Source organism: Sturnus vulgaris, unplaced genomic scaffold (assembly GCF_052056855.1).
Source record: "Sturnus vulgaris isolate bStuVul1 unplaced genomic scaffold, bStuVul1.hap1 Scaffold_195, whole genome shotgun sequence".
Classification (NCBI taxonomy): Eukaryota; Metazoa; Chordata; class Aves; order Passeriformes; family Sturnidae; genus Sturnus; species Sturnus vulgaris.
The window spans coordinates 9,386,252-9,397,634 of NW_028276170.1; the positions used below are offsets into that span (position 1 = coordinate 9,386,252).

General features: G+C 50.1%; 1 protein-coding gene across 1 annotated transcript; it reads left to right on the top strand.

Moving 5' to 3' along the window:
* Positions 1 to 1,333: 1,333 nt before the first annotated feature.
* Positions 1,334 to 3,799, top strand: LOC148218067 (uncharacterized). The gene is made up of 2 exons (XM_088158121.1): positions 1,334 to 2,078; positions 2,118 to 3,799. Exons 1-2 carry the CDS (start codon positions 1,608 to 1,610, stop codon positions 3,483 to 3,485), a joined length of 1,839 nt encoding a protein of 612 aa, XP_088014247.1. The 5' UTR covers positions 1,334 to 1,607; the 3' UTR covers positions 3,486 to 3,799.
* Positions 3,800 to 11,383: the final 7,584 nt, after the last annotated feature.

Genomic DNA, 11,383 nt, shown 5'->3' on the forward strand with positions numbered 1-11,383 from the left:
CCCACCTGGAGCCACCTGCGCCCGGCCCGGGCCCCAGCGCCCCCCGGCAGGGGAATTTGGGGAGGTGGGAGGGGGGGAGCGCCAAGGCCGGGCCCCCCCGCGCTGTGGTGGCGGCAGCGGCTGCAGTGGGGAGCGAGTGCGGGCGGGAGCGGCCGAGAGCCCAGCGCTGCCCCAGCCCGAGCTGCCCCAGCTCCATCGCTGCCCCTGCGCTGGGATGCTGTGGGTTTGGGGGGAAGAGGGAGCCGGCAGTGGGTGCTGGGCCTGAGGGCAGCAGGAGAAGGAAAGGAGAAGTAGGGTTGAAGAACAAAATGGTCAAATACTGCACGTGGGAGAAGAAGGTGGGATTGTGCAGGAGAAGGAGGAAGAGGAGTGTGAGGGACAGTAGGGACACAGGATGAGGACGAGGAGTAGCAGAAACAGGAAACACCACAAGGTTCCACCCCTCCCTGTATCTGCAGGCCCCCCCAGCCCCAGGAGCGTTGCACCCCCGACCTGCCGCGGGTGATCAGGGAGAAGGATCCATGATTTGCACAGGGGTAAATCTTGGTGTTTCTGAGCTTTATTGGGCTAAATGTTGGGGCTTAGGTTTTTCTGTGGCGACTGCATCTTTATATTTTTTTCCTCGGTTCCAATGTAAAATGTGCCCAAAAGTATGTATTCTATCACCATCTGTTGAAGCCAGCTGGGGTAGGGATCCTTATCTCCGAGGGAGATATCCTCTGTCAAAGGGCCATATGCTAGAAAACAGGTGGGGGAGTGTTCTTTATCTTTTCTTCCATCCATCTGTTGGGGGTTGAATGCTTCGCTTTTCTTTCTGTGGAATTTCTCCCATTGTTATGCTAAGTAATTGTGGCTACACCTTAAAACGACAGATAATGTTCTCTCGTAGGGGGGTGGCTGGAGGGGGAGGGGGGGGGGAACCGGAAAAGGAAAGGTGGGATAGGGGGGTCTGGAGCGGGGGACGCTCTCTCGCTTGGCTCCTGGAGTGGGAAGACCACCTGGGCTCTGCTCTGGCATCTTCCCCTGTCATCCCAGCGCTGAGATCCACGCTCCCTGCCTTTGGACATCGCTCCGCGGCTCTCCCAGCTCACCCTACTACCTCCGGACACTCTGCTGAGCACCACGACCGACACCGTGAGGGGGGAGTAACTTTCCCCATCCCCGCTCTCCCCTGGGCCGCGGCCGCCATCACCCAGCCCTCTTCAACTGCGCGGGACCTGCCCTGCCCCCACAGCACCGGTAACAGCACAGGGAGACGGCCTGCGGCCAGAAGGGACTGGAGCGGAGCTAGACTGTTTCTGTTGCCAATTTGTATAGCTGTTGTTGTTTTTTTCTGCTTTGTTAAATACCAGTAAAGAACTGTTATTCTCATCCCCATATCTCCTGCCTGAAGGTGTCTGAATTGGACCTAAAATAATTAAAAGGGAGGGGGATTGCACTCTGCATTGCAGAAAAGGGGCTCCTGCCTTTCCTTAGACCATACCTGTCTTTCAAACCGAGACAGATTTTGGCGCCCGGAACGTGGGGCATTGCCTGAGGGCATTGAGAGAGGGGTAGAAAAGGGGATAACAGTTCTTAAATTACCCAAGCTTGTGGTAGGTGACACCATGCTGTCCAGCTTACCCTGGATTGGCCTCCATGTGGTCACTGCTATATCTCTCCCATTTGCAAGCCCTTTTTTAAACATGAGTTTCATAACCAAGGTTACTGTGGCTATTATCCAGTTTATTATGTGGGTTGATCAGTTGAGGAATTCATGGATTTTTAATTTTCTCTGGAAGATGGCCACATGGATTCAGAGCTATCACACTCTAAGTGTGTGTTTCTGGGGCTACTTCAATAATGGTACTTACTGTGAGGAAGTAGCAGCAGGTGAAATTTTTTCTCAACCCATCACAGGGTTTTTGAAGTTCACCCCACCAGTCTTCAAGGGGTTCCAATCCACTTTAAATGCTAATGACATTATATTGTGGCTAGTGTTGCTTATATCCCTGTTAAACCTGTTCTATCTAACATTCAGAGATAAGGGGAGATTGACTTGGATAACAACCCTGATACCTACCCGAGGAAATAGTGATGTTACCCCAGAGCCTGATCTTGTCCCAGAGACTAGGGAGGTTACCCCAGAGCCTGATCCTATCCCAGAGACTAGGGATATTACCCCAGAGTTTGACCCTGCTCCACAGCCCACCTCGGAAAGGAACCACCCAGAATGGGTGGGGGTGCTAGCAAAGGAGATACGTGAGATGGGCCAGATGCTGAAGGAGTACCTCTCCCCAGCTGGTGAGAAACCCTCCCCCTGCCTTAAAGAGGGAGACTCTGGTGGTGCAGCAGTGGGACCCACAGATGTTACATCTGTCCAGGTTCCAGCTGAACTGCAAGGGCACTCACAGCCAGCAGCAGTTGCCCCTGTGGAAACTAGGAAGTCTAAGATGAAAACAAGGCACCTAGATAATAAGGGTCAGGAAGGGGGCCCCTCACAACCAGCAGGGGAGCCAGAAGTTGAGATCATCACCGAGTCCCTGTCATACGAGAGTCTCCGTAACCTGCGAAAAGACATTGTACGACGGGGCCGTGAGGCTTTTACAACCTGGTTACTGCGGGTCTGGGACCTTATGGGTACAGGTGTGCAACTGGATGGTACTGAGGCAAGGAATTTGGGAGCCTTGACCCAGGACTCAGGTGTGGACCAGGTATTTGTAAGGGAGACAGGTCTCCTTTCCCTCTGGGAGCGACTTTTAATGAGTGTGAGAGAGAGATTTGTCCACAGGGAAAGAATGCAGGAGTACCACCAGAGAACACGTTGGAATACCCTTGAGGAAGGGATCCAAAAGCTGAGAGAAGTGGCAGTGCTGGAGGTGCTCTTTGGGAGGGATGGACAGCATGACAATGACCCTGACAAGGTCAGGTGCACAGGGCAGATGTTGTGGAATCTGGCAAACCTGGGCCCATCTCAATATACCCCCTTTATTGCAATGATTGATGCTGACACCAACCAAGTGACAGTGGGTTCTGTTGCCAACAGGCTCAGGAATTATCAGAGTATGATGGCTGGCCCAGTGCAGGCTCATGTCTCTGCTGTGGCTAAGGACCTCAGAGAGGAGTTTAAGGAGGAGATGAAGGAGATAAGGGAAGAGGTGAGGAAGATCAGTGCAGCACCAGTGAGAGTCATGGACCCCAAAAGTAGAGCCCAACGCCCCCCAGCTAGGGAGAGAGGGTACACCCCACGTGCTGACCTGTGGTTTTTTCTACGTGACCACGGGGAAGACATGAGAAGGTGGGATGGGAAACCCACTTCTGTCCTGGCAGCACGGGTGCGCCAAATCAGGGAGGGGAACACCAACAGAGGGAACTCCACTAAAGTGAGGGTAGCCTCAGCCTCCCATGGAGGTGCAGGGTATTACAGAAGGGAGGATGATCTGTCAGATCCCCTTGAAGGAACCTCCAGTATGTATGCCCAGGAGAGAAATAATAACCAGGGCTAGAGGGGCCCTGCCTCTAGCCAGGGAGAGGCACGGGAAAACCGGATCTTTTGGACGGTGTGGATCCGATGGCCTGGCACATCAGAGCCACAGGAACACAGAGCATTGGTTGACACTGGTTCACAATGTACATTAATACCATCAGGACATGTCGGAAAGGAACCTGTTTCAATTGCTGGGGTTACAGGGGGATCTCAGGAATTGACTCTGCTGGAGGCTGAGGTGAGCCTGACTGGGAAAGAGTGGCAGAAACATCCAATTGTGACTGGCCCAGAGGCACCATGTATCCTAGGCATAGACTTCCTCAGGAATGGCTATTACAAAGACCCAAAGGGACTCAGGTGGGCTTTTGGAATAGCTGCTGTGGCAGCAGAGGGCATTAAGCAGTTAAACACCCTGCCTGGGCTATCAGAAAACCCATTTGCAGTGGGACTCCTCAGAGTGAAAGAGCAACAGGTGCCAATTGCTACCTCAACAGTGCACCACCGGCAGTACCGGACGAATCGAGATGCCGTGATCCCCATCCACAAGATGATCCCTGAGCTGGAGAGCCAAGGGGTGGTCAGCAAAACCCACTCACCCTTCAACAGCCCCATCTGGCCTGTGCGTAAATCTGAAGGAGAATGGAGATTGACAGTGGACTATCGTGCACTGAATGAGGTGACCCCACCGCTGAGCGCTGCTGTGCCAGACATGCTGGAACTGCAGTACGAGCTGGAGTCCAAGGCAGCAAAGTGGTACGCCACCATTGACATCGCCAATGCATTCTTCTCCATTCCTCTGGCAGCAGAGTGCAGGCCTCAGTTCGCTTTCACCTGGAGGGGTGTGCAATACATGTGGAACCGACTGCCCCAGGGGTGGAAACACAGCCCCACCATCTGTCATGGGCTGATCCAGGCTACACTGGAGAAGGGTGGAGCTCCAGAACATCTGCAGTACATTGATGACATCATTGTGTGGGGGGATACGGCAATGGAAGTATTTCAGAAAGGAGAAAAGATCATTGAGATTCTGCTGGGAGCCGGCTTCGCCATTAAAAAGAGCAAAGTCAAAGGGCCTGCCCAAGAGATCCAGTTCCTGGGAGTAAAGTGGCAAGATGGACGGCGCCAGATCCCCAGTGAGGTCATCAATAAGATCACTGCAATGTCTCCACCAACCAGCAAGAAGGAAACACAAACCTTCCTAGGTGCCATAGGCTTTTGGAGAATGCGCATCCCTGAGTACAGCCAGATTGTGAGCCCTCTTTACCTGGTCACCCGCAAGAAGAACGATTTCCACTGGGGCCCTGAGCAGCAGCAAGCCTTTGCCCAGATCAAGCAGGAGATTGCTCATGCAGTAGCCCTTGGCCCAGTCAGGACGGGACCAGATGTGAAGAACGTGCTCTACTCTGCAGCCGGGAACCATGGTCTGTCCTGGAGCCTTTGGCAGAAGGTGCCTGGTGAGACGCGAGGCCGACCACTGGGGTTCTGGAGCCGAAGCTACAGAGGGTCCGAGGCCAACTACACTCCGACGGAGAGGGAGATCTTGGCCGCCTATGAAGGGGTCCAAGCAGCCTCAGAGGTGGTTGGCACAGAAACACAACTCCTCCTGGCACCCCGACTGCCAGTGCTGGGCTGGATGTTTAAAGGAAAGGTTCCCTCAACCCACCATGCCACTGACGCCACATGGAGTAAATGGATTGCCCTCATCACACAACGTGCCCGTATTGGAAACCCGAATCGCCCTGGGATTTTGGAGATAATTACCAACTGGCCGGAAGGGGAAGACTTTGGCCTTGCCGACAAAGAGGAACAGGAACAGGTGACCCGGGCCGAAGAAGCCCCACCGTATAACCAACTGCCAGCAGATGAAACATGCTATGCTCTGTTCACTGATGGTTCCTGCCGCATCGTGGGGATGAACCGGAAGTGGAAAGCAGCCGTATGGAGCCCCACACGACAGGTTGCACAAGCTACCGAAGGAGAAGGTGGATCGAGTCAACTTGCTGAACTCAAAGCTGTTCAGCTGGCCCTGGACATTGCTGAAAGAGAGAAGTGGCCAAAACTCTACCTTTACACTGATTCATGGATGGTAGCCAATGCTCTGTGGGGATGGCTGGAAAGGTGGAAAAAGGCTAACTGGCAACGTGGGGGAAAACCAATCTGGGCTGCCAATGAATGGAAAGACATTGCCACCCGGGTAGAGAAGTTGCCTGTGAAAGTCCGTCACGTAGATGCCCATGTCCCCAAGAGTCAGGCTAATGAGGAACACCGACACAATGAGCAGGTAGATCAGGCTGCACAGATAGAGGTGTCGCAGATAGATTTAGACTGGCAGCACAAGGGAGAGTTGTTCCTGGCTCGATGGGCCCATGATGCCTCAGGTCATCAGGGCAGAGATGCCACATATAAGTGGGCACGAGACCGAGGGGTGGATCTAACCATGGACAGTATTTCTCAAGTTATCCATGACTGTGAGACATGCGCTGCCATCAAGCAAGCCAAGCGGGTGAAGCCCCTCTGGTATGGGGGGCGATGGTCCAAATATAAGTATGGAGAGGCCTGGCAGATTGACTACATCACACTGCCTCAAACCCGCCAGGGCAAGCACTATGTACTGACCATGGTGGAAGCCACCACTGGATGGTTGGAGACCTACCCTGTGCCTCATGCCACTGCTCGGAACACCATCCTGGGCCTGGAAAAACAAGTTCTTTGGAGGCATGGTACCCCTGAGAGAATTGAGTCAGACAATGGGACTCATTTCAAGAACAGCCTTATAAACACCTGGGCTAGAGAACACGGCATTGAGTGGGTGTACCATATCCCCTACCATGCACCAGCTGCAGAGAAAGTTGAACGGTGCAATGGCCTGCTTAAAACCACCTTGAAGGCACTGGGTGGGGGAACTTTCAAGAACTGGGAGATTAATCTACCAAAGGCCACCTGGTTAGTGAACACCCGAGGTTCCACTAACCGAGCAGGCCCTGCCCAATCTGAGCCCTTGGGAATATCGAATGGAGATAAGGTTCCAGTGGTACACATGAGAGGTATGCTAGGAAAAACTGTTTGGGTGAATCCTGCCTCCAGCAAAGACAATCCCATCCATGGAGTTGTATTCGCTCAAGGACCAGGTTGCACCTGGTGGGTGATGCAAAAGAATGGAGAGACCAGATGCATACCCCAAGGAGACCTTGTTTTAGGGTGAAATACCTATAGTACTGTGCCTATGTCTCTAACTGCATGTATGTATATATAATGTAACAGTTTAATTTGATATAGCATATTAGTATGGGAGAAATTCAGGGGTGGATAATGTTGGGGGTTGAATGCTTCGCTTTTCTTTCTGTGGAATTTCTCCCATTGTTATGCTAAGTAATTGTGGCTACACCTTAAAACGACAGATAATGTTCTCTCGTAGGGGGGTGGCTGGAGGGGGAGGGGGGGGGAACCGGAAAAGGAAAGGTGGGACGGGGGGTCTGGAGCTGGGCTCGCTCTCTCGCTTGGCTCCTGGAGTGGGAAGACAACCTGGGCTCTGCTCTGGCATCTTCCCCTGCCATCCCAGCGCTGAGATCCACGCTCCCTGCCTTTGGACATCGCTCTGCTGCTCTCCCAGCTCACCCTACTACCTCCGGACACTCTGCTGAGCACCACGACCGACACCGTGAGGGGGGAGTCACTTTCCCCATCCCCGCTCTCCCCTGGGCCGCGGCCGCCATCACCCAGCCCTCTTCAACTGCGCGGGACCTGCCCTGCCCCCAGCACCGGTAACAGCACAGGGAGACGGCCTGCGGCCAGAAGGGACTGGAGCGGAGCTAGACTGTTTCTGTTGCCAATTTTTATAGCTGTTGTTGTTTTTTCTGCTTTGTTAAATACCAGTAAAGAACTGTTATTCTCATCCCCATATCTCCTGCCTGAAGGTGTCTGAATTGGACCTAAAATAATTAAAAGGGAGGGGGGTTGCACTCTGCATTGCAGAAAAGGGGCTCCTGCCTTTCCTTAGACCATACCTGTCTTTCAAACCAAGACATGCCCTTAATTTCTTTATTGTTTGTTTTTCCTGAGGACTAATGTCCTCACAATCACATTCTAAATTTTCTCCTGGTTCCCAATACAGGAATTGAGGTGTTGTTGTTTTTAGCTCCAAATCTGGGGAAGTGATTAGAATAGCTTCATATTTTAATATTCGGGCATCAGTTAACCATTTCTCAGCTTTTTGATTCAGAATTCCCCTTACGTTATGAGGGGTGTGGACCACTAGGGTCGCCCCAAAGGTAATTTTTCGGGCTTCTTCAATTAAAAGTGCTGTGGCCACTGGGGCCTGGAGGCATGTGGACCAACCCCGACTGACAGGGTCGAGCAGTTTAGAATAAAATCCCACTGGCTTTCGACTGCCTGCCCATTCCTGGGTGAGTACCCCATATGCTGTTTGATCAGAGGTGTTTACAAATAACTGAAATGGTCTCTCCAAATCTGGGAGACTGAGTACAGGGGCTTGAATTAAAGCATGTTTGACCTTTTCAAAACTTTTATCATCCTCTTCTGTCCATTTTAGGCGATTAGTGGTAAGCTTTTCATATAGAAATTTTACTTTCTCACTAAATCCCTCTATCCATTGGCGACAATATCCCAGCAATCCCAAAATTGTCCTCACTTCTTTTTTGGTTTTTGGAGGTCCCAGACATAAAATTCCAGAGATTCTATTAGGATCCAATTTCTTTTTCCCTTTACTTAGCCAATGTCCCAAATATTTTACTTCTGGTTCTCTGAAATGTAATTTGGCTTTGGATACCTTCAATCCCTGCTGTCCCAAAAAGTTTAAAAGTTTTATAGTCCCATTTCTAGTAGATTTCTCGTCTTTTCCTGCTATTAATAGATCATCTACATATTGTAACAATATTGTAAGGTCTGGTGACTCAAAAGATTGCATTAATTCTTCTAGGGCTTGTCCAAAGAGATTAGGGGATTCTGTAAAGCCCTGAGGCAATACTGTCCAACGCAGTTGTTGTTTCCTGCCCTTATCAGGATCTTCCCATTCAAAGGCAAAGCAATCTCTGCTACTTTCCTCTAATGGGCATGCCCAGAAGGCATCTTTTAGATCTATTACACTATACCAAGTGTAGTCAGGGGACAACTGGTTTAAGAGAGTGTAAGGGTTTGCCACTACAGGAAATTTGGTAACAGTTCGCTGATTTATAGCCCTCAAATCCTGTACCAATCTGTAATTCCCGTCTGTCTTTCTGACAGGCAGAATAGGAGTATTATGTGGGGACATACATGGTTCCAAAGCCCCCTGTTGCAAAAGGTTTTCTATGAGAGGCTTAAGGCCCCGTCTCCCTTCCAGTGATATTGGATATTGATGAACTCGGATAGGTAAATCGGGATCAGTGATTTTCACTTTGATAGGTTTCATTTTTAACTTCCCTATTTCTCCAGGGGTGTACCACACCTCAGGACATATTTGCTCCTCATCCTTTTGGGTTAAAGCAAAAGTTTTAAGCTGCCCTTGGGATACTTCAATTTTCAAGTCCAATGCTATTATTAAATCTCTCCCCAATGAATTATTTTCTGCCTCTGGCAGTAACAGCAGATCTTTTAATTCAATTTTGTTCTGGGTCTCAATTTGCACATTTTTAATAATATGGACCCGAAATGGTTCACCTTTTGCCCCAACCACTCTCTACTAGGTTTACAGCCTTTTGGTAGGTGTTTAATTGCGGATTTTTCGGTTTCTGTATCTACTAAAATTCCACCTCCTCTCCCTGGGGACCGATCCTTAATTTTATCAAGGGCTCTTTAGATGGTATGGTCCCCAGTACATACAGCCCCTGATACCCCTATTCATCTTCCTGGAACTTTTTTTTTTTCATCCTGTATCTGTTCTTTACAATTTTTCCTTATTTGACCTTTCTTGTTACAGTAAAAGCAGGTTCGCCTTGGTGAATAATTTCCTGCTTAATTTCCTTGTTTCGGTGGGGGTTTTCGTGGTTTCCCTCCCCCTTTCTGCTGGGTTTCTTTCTGTGTTTCACGAACTGCAGCTATAAAGATTTTAGCTTTTGCTTTCTGCTTCTCTTAGCAATTCTTGTAACCCCCGATCTTGCCAATCGTCTAACTTTTCTAATTTCTTTCTAATATCTCCCCATAACCGAGCAACAAATTGGGTTTTGAGGAGTGCCTGACCCACTTGTGTGTCAGGGTCTATCCCGGAGTACATTTGGAGATTTTTCCTCAGCCGCTCCAACCAGTCAGTCGGGGATTCGTCCTTTTTTTTTTGTTTTTGTTCACTAAAGGCTTTATTAATATTTTGTCCTTTAGGAACTGATTCTCGGACACCTTTAACGAGTATCCATCTTAAGTCCATCATATTCTGGCAATGGACATCATTTTGGTTATCCCAGTTAGGATTATTTAATGGCCATTTCTGGTCTCCCCTAGGTCCTATCTGATGCTCCCGGTCCCATACCCTCATTCCAGCCTGTCTGATCATTTCCCGTTCTTCTGTGGTGAATAGGATACTTAATATAGATTGTAATTCCATCCAAGTATACATACTTGGTCCGAGGAATTGATTTAGTCTCTCTGACACCCCTATAGGATCTTCTAATAGTTTCCCATTTCTTTTTTAAAGTTCCTCACTTCCCCTGTGTTCAAGGGAACATTTACAAATCCAATTAATCCAGCCTGTTGTCCTGCTAATGGCACTTCCCTCAGGGGGTAAAGGCGAGCCTTTGTGTCGTTATCTCCCTCCTCTCTGGTGATACCATCTCTCCTGGTATTCCTTTGACTGGAGCGAGTTCTTAGAGCTATGGGAGTACCAGGAGGAGAAGTGGGTGCGTGGGGGGGTCTCCTGTATTTTCTGTATTATACGGAGGTGGGAGATTGTCAAGGGGTTCCCAGGTAACCTTTTTTATCTTCATCCTCTTTTTCTTTTAAAGTATATATCAAGGATGGCTTGGACTGTTTTGGCCACAGGGCAGCATACTCACATTCCTCGTTGTTAAATGTTTTTTTACAAGCCACATATGTATTTAATGCCTGACAAATCCAACCCTCAAATGATCCGAACATGGGCCAGTATAGGTTATCTTTATGGATCATTTCTTTGGTTCATTCCACCATGCAATATTGAATCAATTTTTCTTTACTTTTTCCTCTGTATACCGCCCCTGTGTCCCAACATTTTAATATTACTCCCAAAGGCTGCCTGGTGGTATTTCTGGTAACCTACTTTTCTTGTCTTTATTTTCCTGGTCTCCTTGTGGACCAAATGAATTTGAACCTCTTCGTGGGTCCCTGGGACTCAGAATCTTCCTCCCTCTTTGTCCCATTTTTGCCTCAAGGGACTATCTTGAGGTGTTTGTACTCCCCGATGTGTTCCGCCCGAGCCCTTGCCTCTCCTTGGGTCAGGATGGACTGGAACCCGCCTCTACCTGGGCTGGGATGGGAAAAGCAGCTTTTCCCTTCTCCCTCCGTGACTGGTGCGTTGCCATCTGCTTTTCTTTTCTTCCCCCTTCCCCCATCCCCGGGTCCTGCCTCTACCTGGACTAGGATGGGAAGGACCCAGCCTCTACCTGGGCTAGGACAAGAAAAGCAGTCTCTCCCTTTGTGCTCACTCGCTTCGTCCGGTCACCGGCCAGGTCCCTCGCGGGATGCTGGAAACGCGGATAGAAGGACTCCACTCTCGCTTCGCAGCAAAGGCCACGTCTCATTCAGGCAAGCACACAGTCATCCCCACCAAACCACACAGATACTCACAGTCCGATGCTCCTGTCTGGGTCTTCGTGCACGAGAATTACAGGTGATTTTGCCGCGGTCTTCCGGGAAGATTTTCCTTGCTCAGTCTCTATGGTGCGGGACGTCAATGGGTCCCGAGAATCACTGACGAACCGGGGCCACAGCAGTGGGGCGCCTCCCCGAAATCGC